At 39.6% G+C, this 20008-nt stretch overlaps 2 protein-coding genes across 2 annotated transcripts in view; one reads left to right on the forward strand and one right to left on the reverse strand.

Annotated features, from left to right (window-relative positions):
* Positions 1 to 20008, forward strand: part of pcbp4 (poly(rC) binding protein 4) — a 488978-nt gene that overhangs the window by 209964 nt on the left and 259006 nt on the right. The gene's annotated exons all lie outside the window — the stretch shown is intronic.
* On the reverse strand, positions 635 to 14504 carry LOC115582738 (NACHT, LRR and PYD domains-containing protein 3-like). The gene is made up of 5 exons (XM_030418905.1): positions 14499 to 14504; positions 14308 to 14334; positions 5571 to 7432; positions 3734 to 3953; positions 635 to 802 (listed from the first exon to the last, which is right to left on the reverse strand). The coding sequence occupies exons 1-5, from the start codon at positions 14502 to 14504 to the stop codon at positions 635 to 637; spliced, it is 2283 nt and encodes a 760-aa protein (XP_030274765.1).

Below are 20008 nucleotides of genomic sequence, written 5' to 3' on the forward strand. Positions count from 1 at the left end.
GAATATCCCCCGGATGGAAGTCAAGCAAGTTTTTTTTTTTTTTGTGACAAGCGAACTTTTTTCACCACCATAGTTGCACGAGGCAGTCAGGGGTAAAGCTAACTCAGGGGTTGACAATAAGGGAAATTTGGGCCAGTGGCTTTTGAAGATCACTGGCCCCACCATTCTAACCACTGGCCCAGGACAATGTCAACATATCCCAGCCAATTCCTGCAGTCTAGCAATCAAGGCTGGAACTTTCTACGATAACAATACTAGTAAATTTCCATGATTCTCGATACTTATTCGATACCACGATTTAAGAAAAAAAAAAAAAAATTTCATTTGGCTACTTTATTTAATAAATAAATAAATAACTGTTTCACATCAAACTTGTATTTAATCTCCACTGTGCTTTAACAATGATGTAAAAACAGTTAAAATGGTAAATATGCCTAAACACAAACGGAAAGTCATGTAGTCATTACTTTTATCTTCCGGTAGTTCAATGATAGAACTGTTGTTCTCATTTATTCGCTTTTAAGCTGCTTCCACAGACTGATGCAAATCTAACTCATTGTTTCATTTTTCAGCTCTATTTTGTGTTTACACACGTTTGTTTTTTCTCTGCTCCAAACCATGGATGTATTATGGTCTAAATGCGCACCACCGCTGTGGCGCACACCGAGCAGCTGGAGCGGCTCGAGGATCGGCCGCGTTCACATAAATGGACCGCGAGCTCGACTGTAGCCGCACCGAGACCCAGCGCGTGCTCTGGCCCGCGTGTAATGTCCGCATCGGTCCCAACAGGACTCGACGCGCGCTGAGGGCAAAGTTTCATCGTACCGTAAAAAAGGTTCTTATCGGTTCTAGTGACAACCTTCAGTCAGCAGCAGTGAGCAAGCGGCACGCGTTCCGCTAGGGCGAACGAGCTGTGCACACTGCAGTTGCTTGCAGGTGGTGTGCTGACGTCCCAGGGCACAACGCTCAGTGCACACAGACAGTAGATGTCTCTGTCTTTGATCGGGTCGGGATCTCGTAACACTATTAGCGTTAATTAGCTACCGAGACGATTTCACAGAAATCATTTCAAACCACAGGGAATTAACATGAAATTAGATTTATTATATTTTTTACTTATCTTTTTTCAAGGTATTATTTTTCACTGGCCCCACCGGGCCAGGGCTTGGAGCGTTCTGGTGGCCCTGACAGTTTTAAAAGTACATCCGGGCCACAGGGCCATTTATATTGTCGACCCCTGTAACTGTCTAACAGTCCGATGTGGTTCCACACATCTCTGTATGCAAACTCAACGTACACACTGGAACATAAACTTTACCATAACATGCGCTGGTCAAGTATGCTGATCAACAACACTTAAGTCAACCTGTACTAGTATTATGATCATAGCATGTACATTTTTGTCAATAATTTATAATATATACTGTAATTTATATTATTAGAACATGGTCTGATTAGAGCACAGACCTCCACCAGGTCTGGGTTATTTGTGTTGTACTTTAGTGCACTAATGTAGTTTGCAGGCTAAAAATGCAGGGATTGAAATTTATCAACATGAAATGCAAATTGCAAATTTCCCCTTTGTGGGACGAATAAAGTATTATCTTATTTTATGAATTGCCAGACTTACAGTTAATGTCATTTATGTTCATTATGTGTATGCTGAATAAAACTGTAGTTAATGTGCTGTTATTTTTTTTTCTACTACAAGCACTGAGCATTTAATGGAAAATCAGGTTATTCAATAATCTCTGAGAGCAAATGACCAAATCAAGAAGACACTTGTCTTAGCTGAAAACATCCCTTTTCTTGCACCAGACATGTCACCCATTGAGCATGTTTGGTAGGGGTGGGAAAAATAATCGATTCTTAGATTAATCGCGATTCGGACGTGGAAGATTCTGAATCGATTCACAAATGTCAAAAATCGATTTTCTGGCGCGCAGGTGGTCGAGTGGTTACAGCGCATGCCACATACGTAGCTGACCCCGGTTCGATTCAAGCCGGAGGTCCTTTGCTGCATGTCACATCCCCCTCTCTCTCCCATATTTCCTATCTCTCTGTTGCTTAATAAAGGTGTCTATGCCATAACAAATCTTTAAAAAAAAAAAAAAAAAAAAAAATCGATTTTCTACTTGTTAATTAACAACGTAATGTTGACGGAACGCAAGAGGCAGAACTCAGAACTCAGAAGTGCAGCGCCCGGACAGTTGACGGCGTGCACACAACAAAAAACATGGGATATGTCGTGAATGTCTGTACTCACAAACAACTCATAGGTGGAACAGTCTGAGGCATTTGTTCACGCCGAGTGGCTCGAGAGCAGCGCTGAGACCGCTGTCGGCTGTTAGCTAACAGCTGATAGCTGTTAGCTGTGGCGTTGAGTGCGCAGTGTCCAGGTTAACTTGCGACACCTGTAACTAACTATCGGGTATTTCTGTCATTTCGCCGTGCGTTCAAATGGTTACTTAATGCCATCGTTCCCAGCCGCATACATCGTTATTAAGCTGAATCCAAGTCGATGTGAAAACTGTACACTGTCAAACAGCCCGCACAGTATGTTGAAATCCAGCCCGAACTCAGCGTGAGGTCAGTCAGCTGTGGCAAAGTGTGAGACGTCCAGATCAACCTGTGATACAAACACCTGTATCGACCGTCGACCAGCTGCAGCTGTATTAATGTACTACATGTATGCTGCTACAGGAACACTTTTCTTTTTCTTTTGGTTCTTTGCAAAGCAGGATGTTTGCTAGCAAATGTAACCTTCCAGTTGACTGGCCACATTTCTTTCATTTGTTTTATTAATTAAATATATTGGAAGTAAATTAAGTATGGATCATTACAAATACTTTGCTTTGAAAGTACCAAGTAGTCACACAGTGAGAAAAAAGTGAAGGAAGTGATTAGCAAACTCAGATTTAATTTATTTATTTTTTTTAAATCGTGCATGGAAATGTACATAAGAACTTGCTGCATCGAGAATCGATTTAGAATCGAATCGTTGACCTCTGAATCGGAATCGATTCGAATCGTGAGGTGCCAAGAGATTCCCACCCCTAATGTTTGGGATGCTCTTGATACAACATGTATACGATACATATACGACAGCGTGTTCTGACCCCCCCAATGAAGCAAAACTGCACATTTCTGAGTGGCCTTTTATTGTGGCCGGCCTAAGGCATACCTTTGCAATATTCATGCTGTCTAATCAGCATCTTGATATGCCACATCTGTTAGGTGGTATGGATTATCTCGGCAAAGGAGCAGTGCTCACTAACACAGATTTGGACAGATTTGTGAACAATATTTTAGAGAAATGGATCTTATGTGTATATAGAAAAAGTTTTAGATCTTTGAGTTCAGCTCATGTAAAATAAAGCAAAAATAAAAGTGTTGCGTTTATATTTTTGTTCAGTGTATATAGATACACTCACACATACAAATTCACAAACTTAACTTATAATATATTATACATTATACATGTACATTGACCAAATTTGTATATCTTATCATTAAACTTAGGTTATTACCACATATTTATATTTTGTAATATATTTATATCTTATCCACACAAACACATGCATACATCAATGAAAACTCCTAGTGATTTTTAAAGCCCTCCCTCATCCCAATTTCCCAAATGTTGTCTAAAATCGAGCCCAAGAAACACCGCGAGAACCAAACACACACACCAACAACTCTTAGACAATTTAACAAATATTATAAACTTTACACAGTGAACATTTTCTACAATCAAGAAATAGTGTTGGTGTACTGACCTCAGAGTCTCCAGTCGACAGTTTGGACTCTCCAGTGCAGAACACAGCAGCTGCACTCCTGAATCCTTAAGCTTGATTCTCCCCAGGTCCAGCTCTCTCAGATGGGAGTGGTTGGACCTCAGAGTTGAGGCCAGAGAAGCACAGCTGATCTCTGACAAACTGCAGGAATTCAATCTAATAAAAAAATGCAGATTTATTAATTTATACATTAAAAACGTCTCATGTTACTGCTGAACTCAGTCAGGTCTGGAATAATTATCACATCAGACATGATGAAAGAAAAAAAGATTTGCTACATACATTCTCTTGTGTTTATAACATATGAAACTGTGTTATTTTATGATAGATAGACTTTCCATTAGAATTCTAAAATGGCCCATATAAAGTAAAATAAAAATCCCAGCACTTCTGAGGCTCTCATTTCAAACCACAGATTTAGACCATCTTCATCAACACTGTCATCTTCATCAACACACAGCTGACTGACTGAGCTCTGCTTCCTCCTCAGTCATCTTAATAACTGGATCTAATCCAAACTGAGCAAAATGAGAAGCATGTTCTCTTTACCCATCCATCATTTTCTTAAAGGAAGCTGGATTTCCCACAGCTTTGTTACCAGTGGCTCATTCAATGCCAAGCCACCCAAAATTTCCAAGCACACAAAATGAATTTTCTTTAAAAATGAAAATCATGTTGAAACTTCACCTATTAAATTAACGAGACTTTACAAAGTCCTGTGGGATTTTTGCCCTCAGAGGTACATTTCAGAATTTTTGTATGTGTATTTTGAACCTAACCAGATATTTGCTTATTTTTCACTGGGCTGGGTTTTAAATGTGCCCTGGATGTCCAGAAAACCCTAAAGAAACGTGTTTTAATTCAAATAGTTGTTGCTGAATGGATACAGTAATCAAATTATTGTTTTACCACAACAAAGAATCTGACATTTAAAAAAAATGTTAATCACTCTCCTTTCCACTTTCTGTAGAGTGCCACAGAACTTGTTTGTATAGCATCTGAGCTGAAAAACACACTTAAGGGGTTATTTTGACCATAGATTTCCCCAAGAATGATTGTTTTAATTTCCTTGGAACTTTTTATGTCAAAGTGTTGATAGTCATTACATATATATAAAACATTCAAATCCATGATAACTCGGAGTGCCTAGTTGAGTTGGTACAGAATGACCCAAATGTCAGTCCCTTTTAAATAGATTAAAGTGAGACCAACTGTTCAGCATTTGGACAGATAGATTTTGAAAATTTAATTTCAGGATTTGTGCTCAGGGGATAACCCCAGCCATAATCTAACCATACAAAAAGAACAAAGACCAGCGTTAATCCAAGGGGGGGCACAAACCCCCATCGAGGATTTCCCCCCAGTATATCATTATAGCTGGCAGGGTGACACATTTCTCTTTTAGATCTACATTTGGTTTCCTTTCAGGATTTGCTCTTGAGAAAATGTCATGTAATCGTCCCCTCCAAAGATGATCCACTGAACTTGATCACGTTGGCAAGGATCAGTGTTTAAAACATACGGCTAGCTTCTAAAACAGGTCAGATCAGCTGGCGCTACTTAAAGTTACTGAATTAAACTTCTAAGAAAGATTATGAGGTAAGAGATGCATCACTAAATCACCACAGAATAGCGTCCTGTCACTTCTTTCTTAAAACAAGCTATGATTATCTTTAATGTTAAAACAAAAGGCTAGAAGAACAATCTATACTGAAAAAGTGCTCAGAACCTGCTGGGAAAATGTATCACTGTCATGATCACATCTGGACTTACCGAGCATTTCTGCAGTTCCTCACAGCAGGGATCAGTCTCAGTCGTCCCTCCTTTGATGTGTTGTAGGTGTTCAGGTCCAACTCATCCAGAACCCCCTCTGACATCTGCAGCATGTAGGCCAGAGCTGAGCAGTGGAACACAGAGAGTTTCTTCTCTGATCTGTTCTCTGACTTCAGGAACTCTTGGATCTCCTGATGGACTGAGTGGTCGTTCATCTCCATCAGACAGTGGAAGATGTTGATGCTTCTGTCAGGAGAGATCTTATGACTGTTCATCTTCTTCAGGTTGTTGATGGCTCTCTGGATGATTTCTGGACTGTTGTCTGTCTGACCCAGCAGGCCTGCTAAGAGACTCTGGTTGGACTTCAGAGAGAGGCCATGAAGGAAGCGAACAAACAGGTCCAGGTGGCCATTTTTACTGTCCAGGGATTTCTGCATGGCATGTCTGAGGAAGACATCCAGGGATGAGTCACTGTTATATCTCTGACCTCTCAGGAGGTCCTTCAGGGATGGGCCACTGAATCTATGCTCCCTCCATCTACGCTCCCTCCTTTCTCCCAGGAAGTCCTTCACCACCTCTGAGTTCCTGTTGGTGTAACAGTGGAACATGTAGACTGCAGCCAGAAACTCCTGAACGCTCAGATGAACAAAGCAGTAGACTGTTTTCTGGAAGATCACACTCTCTCTTCTGAAGATCTCAGTACAAACTCCTGAGTACACCGAGGCCTCTGTGACATTAAGACCACAGCGCTCCAGGTCTTCTTGGTAGAACATGATGTTTCCTGTCTCCAGATGTTCAAACGCCAGCCTCCCCAGCTTCAGAAGAACTTCCCTGTCAGCCTCCGTCAGCTCCTGTGGACTCGTCTCACGTCCCTCATCGTACTTCTGCTTCTTCCTCTTTGTCTGAACCAGCAGGAAGTGTGAGTACAAGTCAGTCAGGGTCTTGGGCAGCTCTCCTCTCTGGTCTGTAGTCAACATGTGGTCCAGAACTGTAGCAGTCATCCAGCAGAAGACTGGGATCAGACACATGATGTGGAGGCTCCTGGAGGTCTTGATGTGTGAGATGATTCTGCTGGACAGCTCTTCATCACTGAACCTCCTCCTGAAGTACTCCTCCTTCTGGACGTCAGTGAAGCCTCGTACTTCTGTTACCCTGTCGCGCCATGAAGGAGGGATCTGATTGGCTGCTGCAGGTCTGGAAGTGATCCAGACGAGAGCCGAGGGAAGCAGCTTCCCCTGGATGAGGTTTGTCAGCAGCACGCTGACTGATGACTTCTGTGTGACATCAGACACGACCTCATGGTTGTTGAAATCCAGTGAAAGTCTGCTTTCATCCAGGCCGTCAAAGATGAAGAGAAGTTTACAGACAGCGAGCTTCTCTGCTGTCACCTTCTGTAATGTTGGATGGAAAACATGGAGCAGCCTGAGAAGACTGTACTGCTCATCTCTGATCAGGTTCAGCTCCCTGAACGACAGCAGAACCAGCAGACTGACATCTTGGTTTTCGGAGCCCTCTGCCCAGTCCAGAGTGAACTTCAGCACCGAGAAGGTTTTTCCAACTCCAGCGACGCCGTTGGTCAGAACCACTCTGATGCGTCTCTGTTGGTCAGGTGAGGCTTTAAAGATGTCGCAGCACCTGATTGGAGTTTCACTGAAGGTGTTCTTCTTGGAAACTGTCTCAAGCTGCCTCACCTCATGTTGGGTATTAACCTCTTCACTCTGTCCCTCTGTGATGTAGAGCTCAGTGTAGATCCTGTTGAGGAGGGTTCCACTTCCTGTTCCATCACTTCCTGTTTCATCACTTCCTTCAGTCACACGTTCACATCTCCTCCTCAGACTGATCTTATGTTCATCTAAAACCTCCTGCAGACCAACATTTACTGAAAGAGACAAAATAAAAAAATTATGATTATTATTTTATTTTCACTATAAAAACGATCAATATAAAAGTATATCAATCAATCAATCAATCAATCAATCAATATCCTTTATTTAACCAGGTAAAAAAAGACAGTGAGTCTGTCTGACAGAACTGTGATGTTGCTGCTTTACACAGTTATAATATTTCTCCATCATCATCAACATATCAGATCTAAATGTATTTCTATTGGTTGTGATGAGACGTGGTGCAGCACAGAGTAGAAAAAAGCATGTTATTATATTTCAGATGGTCTTTAGATGTAGTGACATTTATAAAGATCTTAATTGTCTGTGCAGTGAGACACAAAACAAATGTCACGTTATTAAATCAACAGTGTTTTCAGACATGATGAAATCAGCAGACTGATGTAGTCTTACTCTGTACAGTGCTGGTCAGACTGGCTGTCTGCAGTCCAGCTGTTGTTCTGGGTCTTACCTCCACACTGGGGACAGGAGGAGTCTCCTGGTGAAGCAGACTGGTCCCAGTATGATGTGATGCAGCGTCTGCAGAACCAGTGTCCACAGCTGGTAGAGACCGGATCCTTCAGGACGTCCTGACACCAAACACAGCAGGTGGGCTGCTTCTTCACAGAAACATGACTCCTCTTCGTCTCTCTGTGATGGAGCAGAGAAGACAGGACACAAAGATTTAAATCCAAAGACTGAAACACCTGAGACACTGAATCTTTCCTTATTCTGTTCTTTACAGTTTACAGATAACTTTTCATTTTGTTTTAAACCTGTTTCTTTGAATCAAGCTAAATAAATGTAACTACTAGTTCCCTCAATTTTTTAATGTTTTTAAAGATGAGACTAACAAATAACAGCTACAGATGATGATATAGAAAAGAAAGAACATTTTGATTTGTGATCGGGAAAGGCCAATACTGTTTCTAGCCATTGGTTTGCGTCATCAGCCCCAAAAATCCTGATGGGAGCGACTATACTCTGTAACTTCATGTGTGTGATGCTGATTTGTTCTGTGCTCCACTTGGCTTCATCAAACAGATGAGACTACTTACTTATATGGTTCATATTTGTCTATTTTGACCCTTAGGAGTCGACGATCGATCGGCGTGATCAAATCACGTGACTGATTTAAGACGACGTAGCAGCAAGCCAGAGCCTCAGTGGGTCTCTGTTCTGACTTTGTGTGTTGGTGCGGTCTTCAAACTATATACCAGTTTTAAATTGTGTTGATAGGCCAAGTAAAACTGGAGATACGATAAATAATGTCCGCCATGCTTTTCCACTAACAATGCCGTCACATTTGCTGCGCGTATGTTGCAGGAAGAGACGATAGAAACGGGCTTCTCTCAGGAAAATGTGTCCGCAAGCAGGAAGTGTTTGCAAGCAAAAACACATGTTCCTATTGGTGGAGAAAGGCACCACACCAACCAATCACAAAATTATATGGCAAAACACGCGATTTGGTTGCCGAAGAACAGGGGGAAGTTGTGGGAGGGACGGCGGCAGTAACAGTAACAGACATTTAGCATGTTTGGACTGTATAGTTAGTGTGTAATTTAGTGTTTAGTGCGTAGTGGAGTCGTTTTTTTGTTTAATGTGTCAAAACAAAACAAGGAGACTGCTGAATGTTGAGCAGGCAGGAAGGAGCTGAGGGAGCCTGAGCCTGAGGCATCACCTGCATTCAAATGTAAATAGTTACATATAACTTTCTAAATTTAAAAAACGTATGCACAATTTTAGCAAACAACAATTTATATTTGGATTATAAATAATACAATTGGTTCGTTAAACATATTTGTGGTTTTCACAGTAAAAAAATCTAACTTTTTCGTACTCTTTTTTTTACTCGATTTTATTGTGTTAATACAGTATGTCAAATTTACAAAAAATAACTGTTCAATCACACATGTGAGGTTGTGCTGAAAATAACGACACCAAACAAGGCAAGGTAAATAATTTTTAAGGTGAAATATAATGGTAAAATCAAAAGTAGTCAAAAACGGCCAAAAGATGCAGGCTGACTGAAAGTGTGGTACAACCAGTAAGCAGGTAGTAACGTTAATACAGGGACTGTGAGGTGATGGAGGTAGCGTTAGCTCTATTACATGTAGAGTTCTCAACAGGTTGGGCCGGCCCGACAAACCCGACTGGACCCGTGGGTTCGGGAAGAAAAAATCTGCCAATGACCCGGGCAGACAATTCATGCTGGTGTGTCAGGCTGTGTCGGGTTCGGACTTAAAAACTTGCGGGCCGGGTCAGGTTGTAATTTTCAGAACTCTGATTACATGAGAATGATGAGCAATTACGATTGATGAGTATCAATATTAATTGGTTTTACATACTTCCCCAAATCTGGCAGCCACGGCACCTTATTCTGATAGAATAGCAAACAGTCAAGGCTGAGAAGTGTTGATGAGCAGCAAGTGTCCATTTTAGGCTCCATCACAGCATTTCAGATATTATGGTTAAAGGTGTGTTGAAAGGCTGCATAGTAGTTTGAATTTGTTGCAACCCTCTATGCTGTGGTTAAACATGTTTAAAAAACAGATTTTAAAACTGCTAAATGAAAAGTAAAAGCTTTGCAATTTAAGCATTACTAAAGTAAGTGTAAAGGAAAATACATATTAGAGATGATTTCAATAAAAAGGATAAAAGTATCAATTGAACTACACAGAGCAGACAGAAGTGGTGGAGTTAACCAAAGACGCTCAACTTCTGAGATTCAGGATGTTGATGATGCATTGTGCTTGAAAAGAGGTAGAACTATATGTTGAGTAAATTTACTTATTTGCATTCCACAATGGTTATTTGATAGGCTTCTAAAGTCATGATTAACTGTAAATTTCTAATAAGCCTAAAGGCAAACATTCTTTTTTTTGGAATATGATGCTGTTATTATTTATTTGATTATAAAAATGCCTGAAGCCAACTCCAGCCCTTTCTTTTCAGTTATCTTGGTTGGTGTCATGCATGACTATGAGCCTTTTCCAATTATTAATAAAAAATAAAAATGTATCCTGGAGATACTGAATAGAGCTGAATAGACAGAGCCCAATGAAATAAGAAGGGATAATAGTAAAATACATTCCTTCTGGGAACACATACACAAATCACTAGTCGGTTGTGCTCTGCAAATTATGAGGGGCCGGTCTAAGACAAAAATGCCAGGGCCAATTTTTTGTCCAAGTCCAGCCCAGGTCAGAACCAGTTCTTACTGTGTGTCTGATGGTCCAGGCTCAGTACTGAAGTTTACTGAAAATGAGTCAGAACCAGTTCTTACTTTGTGTCTGAGGGTCCAGGTTCAGTACTTAAGTATAGAGATTCTTCTTTGGAGCAGTAACTCCTCATAGACAGACAGCTGGATCCTGGATTCTCTGCTCTCTGTCTGTTGGACTGAACCCTGCAAACACCAAAAATGTTTTCATTTATATCACATTAATCCTTGATAAATTCTTTAATGACAAACTGTTTAAACAGCTCTAAATAAGCAAAATAGAGGCAGATAGGTCAAATAATTGTGCCGACCTTATCACAACGTTAAATCAACGTTCATGTAGCAGTTACATTTTAAAAGAAATGTTGTTATACTCACAATCAACAGAAAAATACAAATCATGTGACTGACGGAGAAAACTGAAAATGAGTCAGGACCAGTTCTTACTTTGTGTCTGAGGGTCCAGGTTCAGTACTTAAGTATAGAGATTCTTCTTTGGAGCAGTAACTCCTCATAGACAGACAGCTGGATCCTGGATTCTCTGCTCTCTGTCTGTTGGACTGAACCCTGCAAACACCAAAAATGTTTTCATTTATATCACATTAATCCTTGATAAATTCTTTAATGACAAACTGTTTAAACAGCTCTAAATAAGCAAAATAGAGGCAGATAGGTCAAATAATTGTGCCGACCTTATCACAACGTTAAATCAACGTTCATGTAGCAGTTACATTTTAAAAGAAATGTTGTTATACTCACAATCAACAGAAAAATACAAATCATGTGACTGACGGAGAAAACTGAAAATGAGTCAGGACCAGTTCTTACTTTGTGTCTGAGGGTCCAGGTTCAGTACTTAAGTATAGAGGTTCTTCTTTGGAGCAGTAACTCCTCATAGACAGACAGATGGATACTGGAGACTCTGCTCTCTCCTCCTCCTCCACAGGAACACTCATCTTCTGCTCTGAAGTCAGTCTGAGAGGTGAAACAGTGACACTGACTTTGAGCTCAGGAGACAAGAATCAGGAAACAAGTTTGTTGAAGAGAACAGGAAGTGAAACACAATCACACAGTGTAAGAAAACCGTACAAAAGACCATAAAATGGACTTTTGTAATTCATGTTCGGGCAGCCATTTGTCACATGTCACCACGTGGAGTGCGAGTGTGTGACAGATGAATCCTGTGTGACGTCACACAGAGCAGTCAGACAGCTTCGTCTTAAAGTCGACCAGCAGCAGATAAACTCAGTTTGTTGTGACTCCAGCAGACACTCTGTCTCTGTTGTTACCACACTGTTTAGTTCCGTCCTCAACACGACTTCATGTTTCAGAAGCGGGACGACATTTTACTGTTGGTTTAGTTTCGTTATTGTTCGGTGACGCAGTTTAGTCCTCGACAGATAAAAAGTCTCTGAATGAAGCGTTCATGAGTTCATGTTAACATAACAGAAAACAGACTCAGAGACTCTGACTGTAATATAAAGATAAAGTGTGTGTTAACACTCACCCACTCACACTGCTGCAGGTCTGCTGCTGTTCTGTCTGCACAAAATGGAGTCTCAACATTTTAGTTTCACTTTTAGCCTTTGAGGTTTCCTCCCCTTCCTTCCGTTAGTATGCAGCCAGAACAGTGACGATTAATTTTAGCATTGAAAATAAAATGTATCATTAACAACAGAACTACAGAGGCCAGTATCCATTTACAGATCCACAGTGACAAGTGAAAAAAAAAGTTTGTATATTGAAAAGACATTAAAAGTTATCTATATTTTTATATCTTAAGTTAATAAAAACATTTTTTCAATTACAATCTGAAGTTTTTTTCTTCATGTCTTTTCAAAGTCAAACAGACACGTTGACCAGTTAATGATTAGTGACGTTGAGTACACAGAGTTCACTGTTTGCATCATCCGGTGAAATGTTAAAATGTTAAAGTGATGTGTTACTAAAACTACTCAGGTTTATGACATCATTATGTCAGCAAACCAAACAGCTCGGCACGTGCAACTCGTTACATGACATGATGTGACAGTAAAAAATAAAATACAGTAAAGTACAGAACAGTGAAACTATGATAAAAGTTACAGAGCACAGCAGCAGCTTTGAATAAATCACCTGCTGCACACTGTGTCTGTGTCTGTTTCAGGCTTCACAGCAGCTCATTACTGCCAGTTAGAGAAAAGAGATGAACACTGAGCTTGTTAATTAATATTCACTGTGTCAGTCAGAATAGTGAGAGAAAGGGTAGAAATTGAGAAACAAAGAGTCCTAATATAAGAATCTGGTGTAGTTCGATTATAACAATTTGATTTGAAGATATAAAGAATTTTATAGTGGCTGCTAATTATTAATGATATCAAAGGGATATTCCGGTGTAAATTTAATCCATGGTCTAAATCACCAAAAAGCCACAAATAATGCTCAGAACAGCACCAAACTTCAGCAACAGTACAAATAGGGTCCCAGCACATATTTCGAGGCATCAAACATTTGATATCATTGCTGTATTTGATAAACAAATCTCACCACCTGAGAACCTTCCTTGTTGTGGTGAAGCCCTGTGAGTTGATTACCGAGTGCAGTAGAGTCCCGCAGCTCAATGATGATCATTACTGCTTTGATGAGATATGTGCTGAGACCCTATTTGTACTGTTGCTGAAGTTTGGTGCTGTTCTGAGCATTATTTGTGGCTTTTTGGTGGCGGTTTATATTTGGATCCATTTACTGCAGTGTATTGTTGTCGTGCGGTCGTTTCTGAGGTTGATAAAACTCCGTAAATTAGCGGTCTGCTAACTTGATCTCTCCAGAGGGAGTCTAACACAGTTTCACAGTGTGTTAGAACATGGATTAAACTTACACCGGAATATCCCTTATAATATAAGTATTTTAGCATTAAATTATTAAAAGTGTTGCGTGAAAAACATGATAATATTCTCAAAGGAGTATTTAGGGAGCTTCTGGTGAGTTTGGTGGAGTTATAACAATTTGATTTTAAGTTTATTATTGTTTTAGCGTCTGCTAATGTCACTGAATGTGATCTTTCACATAATAATTTTTAAAAAGCTGCGTAGTAACAGCAAGACATTAATGATAGAAGCAGCTGATGTAGTTCGTCAAAAGAAAGTACGAAACAATTGAGCCTTTGAAGTTATGAATTCCTAATTTTTCAAGTGTCCGTGAATGCTCCATGAAATCCCCGCTTTACCGTATAAAGTCGTGTAGACGCGCGATTGATTTTTATGTTGCTCGACAGAGCGCCTCAGAGGTGTAGATGTACTGACAGAGGAGACGTCATCTCTCTCTGTCTCTTCACACAAAGTTATATATCTTAATCTTAGTGTTGTATCAGAAACAACCAAAACACGACAGAGGAAGGTGAACAAGTTAGCTCATGAGCTGCGGAGGACTGAAAAAAGGAAGTAACACACAACGTCTCTCTCTCTCACACACACGCACACACACACACACAGTGACGCAGTGACGCAGTTTAGTTCTCGACAGATAAAAAGTTAAAGTCTCTGAATGAAGCGTTCCTGAGTTCATCCAACATGTTTGTGTTCTTCAGCTCACAGAGAGAAAACAGACTCAGAGACTCTGACTGTGATATAAAGATAAAGTGTGTGTTAACACTCACCCTGAGGCCGTCCTGCTGTTGTTCTGTCTACACAAAATGGAGAGTGAACAGTTTAGTTTCACTTTGAGGTTCCCTAACAGACGAAGAGGAGGGAGGGGCCTTATTTAAATTCAGCATCGAAGATAAAATGCTTCATTAAAAACAAAACTAATTACGAATTACTAACTGCGTTTTATACAAAAAAAACACACATCCATGTTCCCTCCCGGCCTCCGTACAAAACCACAGCAACAAATGACAAATAACTTTGTATTGGAAAATTAGAGACACCAAAAGTTATTTATATTTATATATTTTTAAGTTAATTAGATTTTTATCAGTTACTATCTGAATATTGATTTATCTCTCCACGTCTTTTTAAAGTAAACAGATTTTTCAGAGTCCAGGTTTTCACTATTAACTTTGTGTCTCTGTGTTGTGTAGAGGAGGCTCTAAAATGTTAAAGTGACGTGTTAATGAAACTGCTCAGGTTTATCTTAACGTCAGCAAACCAACAGCTCTGCACGTGCAACTCATTACATTATGTGACATACAGTAAAAAACAAATACAGTAAAGTACAGTAAACACTGTTAACACCTGCTGCACACTGTGATGCTCCTGCTAATTACTGCCAGTTAGAGGAAAGAGATGAAAACTAAGCTTGTTAACAAATATTCACTGTGTCAGTCAGGATAAAATAATAATGGAGTTTGATTATAATAATTAGATTTGAAGTTTACACGAATGTTATAGTGTCTTCTAATTATTAATCATCTTAATTATTGTAGCATTAAATTATTTAAAATGTTGCGGTGAACATATAACTGCTCTCACAGGAGTGTTTAGGGATCTACTGTACAATAACAATTTTTTCTAACCTTAGTTTTGCATCAGAAACAACAAACACACAACAGAGGAAGGTGAACGAGTTTGTTCAGGAGCTGCAGAGGACAGAGAACAGGAAGTAACAAACAACGTCTCACACACACACACACACACACACACACACATGCGCGCACAGACACATACACATACTACACCAACACACACAGACATGCACACGGTGACGCAGTTTAGTTCTCGACAGATAAAAATTCTCTGAGTGAAGCGTTCATGAGACTCTGACTGTAATATGAAGATAAAGTGTGTTAACACTCACCCTGACTCACACTGCTGCATGTCTGATGACTCAAAATGGAGTCTGAACAGTTTATTAGTTTCACATTCAATGGGGGGGGCATTAAATTATTTAAAATGTTGCAATGAACGTACTACTGCTCTCACAGGAGTATTTTTTGACCTACTGTAAAATAATCTGGACTTTAATCATAAAAGTTTAATAATAAGTTTACTGATAATCAGTTAAAAATCTGCGTTGTAAGAACAAGAAATCAATGACAGAAGCAGCTGATGTAGGTCAACAAAGGAAAATACGAGAAAGGGGAGCTTTAACAATTTCATAATTTACAAAGTGTCCCTGAATGCATCATGAAGTGAATGTTTTACAGAGAGGAGGTGAACAAGTTTGTTTATGAGCTGCAGAGAACAGAAAGAATACAGTGTCTCTCACACACACACACACACACACACACACACACACATACACACACACACACACACACACACACACACTCTTTCGTTGAACATACCAGGTTGTATTAACACTCACTCTGCTCTGACCAGTCTGACTTTGTACCTGCACGATCACAGGATCAGTGTGGCTCCTCCCCTCTCTGTTTCAACTGAGTTGAAATTGGTTCGGTGAAAAAGAAAGAAAGAAAGAAATGCTCTATGATCTCATATCTGTTGAAACAATGTTGATGAACCTGTTTGTTTAAAGATAACAGACGTGTTTCTCATTCAGCCAGTGCAGGAGAACAGTAGGTATGTTCAAGTTGAACTCCTGCTGACCTCCTGCAGCAGCGAGATCTGCGGGCGACCGCAGGGGCGGAGTGTGACATTCTCTACGTGACGGGAACTGAAGTGGCTAATAAGAGTACAGAAACACTGAAGCTGAAACTGTGGTGTCTGCAGTAACACACAGCAGTTAACTACTTCTCTATCATCACCACCAAGTAGGCTGACAGAACTGAGCAATTTATTAACGACATCATCACATAACTGTAACACTGTACATGTTTATTTTTTTAATATACATTGCACTAATGCCTTGTACTTTTTACTTGTTCTTCTTACTCAGTTTATGTTGTGTGAATAACCGGATGCTGCTAAAATGTCGTACACTGTGCAATGACAATAAAAGGATTCTGATTCTGATTCTGATCTTTCAGGGTTGTTGCGTTACAGGGACGTGCACATGATTATAGAGGGGCAGGGGCTCAAAGTCAGAAAAGGGCAGTATGTGCCCATTTTTTCAGGCCTTAATGACATAATATGTAGATTAATGAATGTAAAATTAAGTTTAAAAAAGTACTTATAGAAAGCTAACTACTTCGCTGTGTATCCTGTGTAGCTGTGAGTGATATGCAACTGCCATTTCTTTTGTGTCAACAAATTATTGTCAACATGAGTTTATTCACATCATCATAATACTGAGGTTTGGAAGAAGACATGCAACTCAGCTGCGACTCTTAAAAAGCAATAAAACACTGGTTTATTATCAGGCTATTTATCGGAGGGCAAGTGCAAACTAGAAATACAGGCTACACATCTAAACATGTGACAAAACCAAGAAATGACTACTGTGACTGTTAGTAGAACAACAATGTTTACAACAGCAAAGTCACAGTAAACTCAATATCTGGAAGAAGTTTAAGATTTGTGGCAGATAAACAGCCACACAGAAGCTGTCATATTAGATTATTCTTATTGCTCATTAACAAGCAGTTAGCTTAACAAGCACAAATGGACACTCTTCTGAAATATGACTCAAAGCACGTTGAATAAGTGGAAGGCGACTTGTTCCCCACAAGGAAGTTATGTTAATGGATTTTATAACTCACAAAGTTACAAGTCACGTCTCATCTATGTGCCTGGTGGAGTTCTCTCTCTCTCTCTCTCTCTCTCTGTGTGAGAGACAGAACGGAGCTGCAGCAGACAGAGAAGCGGCTTTATAGGATCAACACACTCACACAACACCATATTACGTACGAAATACGTACGGTAGATAACCTTACGGTGGCGTTTTTATACCGTCGTTTATTTCTTATCCCTATGCACAGCAAGAATGTATTTATTCTTTAAAAAAAACACAAAAAGGGCACTTTATAATAGGAGGCAGAAAGTGCAGGGGCTCATGCACCCCTTGGGCCTTATGTGTGCACGTGCCTGATGCGTTACATGAAGAAGGTTTATTCATGTTGATTATCCCACAGGTGCAGCCACACGGCTGCTACTGATCTGAAAGTGTGTGATGTTTGAGTAGAAAAGAGGTGCTTATGGATATGGAAATTCATCGAAACACGTCATATACGTCAGTGTAGATAAAAGCCAATTAGGGCTTTAGCAGCCGTGTGGCTGCACCTACAGGATAGTCAACATGAATAAACCTATAAAATCCTTCATGTAACGCAACAACCCTGAAAGATGTCGTCAATAAACTGCTCAGTTCTGTCAGCTTAGGGTGATGATGGAGAAGTGGTTACCTGCTGTGTCCAGTGTTATCTGTACTATCCACTCTTATTAATTAACCCTTTCTGTTCCCGTCACATTAACAATACAAAGAATTATCCTGAGCTGTTCTGCGTGTGATGAGATGGTGCAGCGGGACAAGGCATCTGATTCAGTCATTTGTTCTCATTATTGTATTTCATTCATTGTGAATAATGTTGCTATAAGAAAATGCATCATCTTATGTGTCTTTATGCATATTGATTAAATGTAGTCAGCAAATTCCCCTCAGCTGTGATATAATCATGCACCTAAGCACAGCTGTCATCATAATAATTAATAACTGTTGTAATGGTATTGTATTGTTATAGGCCAAGACTCACTCTTTTGTACTAGATAGATAGATAGAACTTTACTAATCCTGTACCAGAAAAGTTTACTATTGGATCAAGTAGGCTAACCCTTAAAAGGTAACATATATATATATATTATATTAGGGCTGACCTCCAATAGTCGACAATTCAACGATTCGATTCGGAGAGGTCTGATTCGACTATGAACCTCGTAGCGAGAAAAGAAAGTTCAACCTAAACAAATGTAAAGTTTCAAAATAAAGAAACGTTCAGTTTGAACTTATTTATCTGACATTTATTCTGGTGCCTGGGTAGTTTTTACACTTCTTGAAGCTGAAATCATCAGCAGCTACGCTACAAACGTTAGCATGCAGCCCGTCTGAAGCAGGAGCACGAGCTCGACCGCGTGTTGAGGGAGAAAATACCAGACTTGGATTACAGCAGACGGGCTGTGTGGAGACATTTGATTATTGCCTTATTGCCTTATTTAAATTCAGCATCGAACATAAAATGTTTCATTAAAAACAAAACTAATTACGAATTACTAACTGCGCTTTATACAAACAAACACACATCCATGTCCGTACAAAACCACAGCAACAAATGACAAATAACTTTGTAATGAAAAATAAGAGACACCAAAAGTTATTTATATTTATATATTTTTATGTCAATAAGTTTTAACAATCAGAATATTGTATTTTTAAAGTAAACAGATTTTTCAGTGTCACAGGTTTTCAGGTTTAACTTTGTGTCACTGTGTTGTGTAGAGGAGGCTCTAAAATGTTAAAGTGACGTGTTAATAAAACTGCTCAGGTTTATGACATCATATCGTCAGCAAACCAACAGCTCGGCACGTGCAACTCATTACATTATGTGACATATGGTAAAAAATAAAATACAGTACAGAACAGTAAAACACTGTCTGTTATCACCTGCTGCACACTGTGTCTGTGTCTGTTTCAGGCTTCACAGCAGCTCATTACTGCCAGTTAGAGAAAAGAGATGAACACTGAGCTTGTTAATAAATATTCACTGTGTCATAATAAAAGAATAATGGAGTTTGATTATAATAATTTGATTCGAAATTTACAATAATTTTATAGTGTCTGCTAATTATTAATTGTCTTAATTATTGTAGCATTAAATTATTTAAAATGCTGCGGTGAACGTATTACTGCTCTCACAGGAGTATCTGGGGAGCTACTGTACAATAACATTTTTTTCTAACCTTAGTTTTGTATCAAAAACAACAAGAACACAACAGAGGAAGGTGAACATGAGTTCTACCGAGGAGCTGAACAAGTTTGTTCATGAGCTGCAGAGGACAGAGAACAGGAAGTAACACACACACACACACACACACACACACACTACACAAACACACGTACACACACACAGTGACGCAGTTTAGTTCTCGACAGATAAAAAGTTAAAGTCTCTGAATGAAGCGTTCCTGAGTTCATCCAACATGTTTGTGTTCTTCAGCTCACAGAGAGAAAACAGACTCAGAGACTCTGACTGTAATATAAAGATAAAGTGTGTGTTAACACTCACCCTGACTCACACCGCTGCCGTCCTGCTGCTGTTCTGTCTGCACAAAATGGAGACTGAACAGTTTAGTTTCACTTTCAAGGTTTCTCCCTACCAGGCGAATGGAGGTGCTTTTCGTCCACAACAGTGAAAATCAATTTTGGCATCGAAAATAAAATGTATCATTAAAAACAAAACTAATTGCGAACTATCTCACATCCATGTTCCCTCCCGGGCTCCGTGCAAAACCACATAACAAATGAAA

The sequence above is a fragment of the Sparus aurata genome, chromosome 6 (genome assembly GCF_900880675.1).
Source record: "Sparus aurata chromosome 6, fSpaAur1.1, whole genome shotgun sequence".
Classification (NCBI taxonomy): domain Eukaryota; kingdom Metazoa; phylum Chordata; class Actinopteri; order Spariformes; family Sparidae; genus Sparus; species Sparus aurata.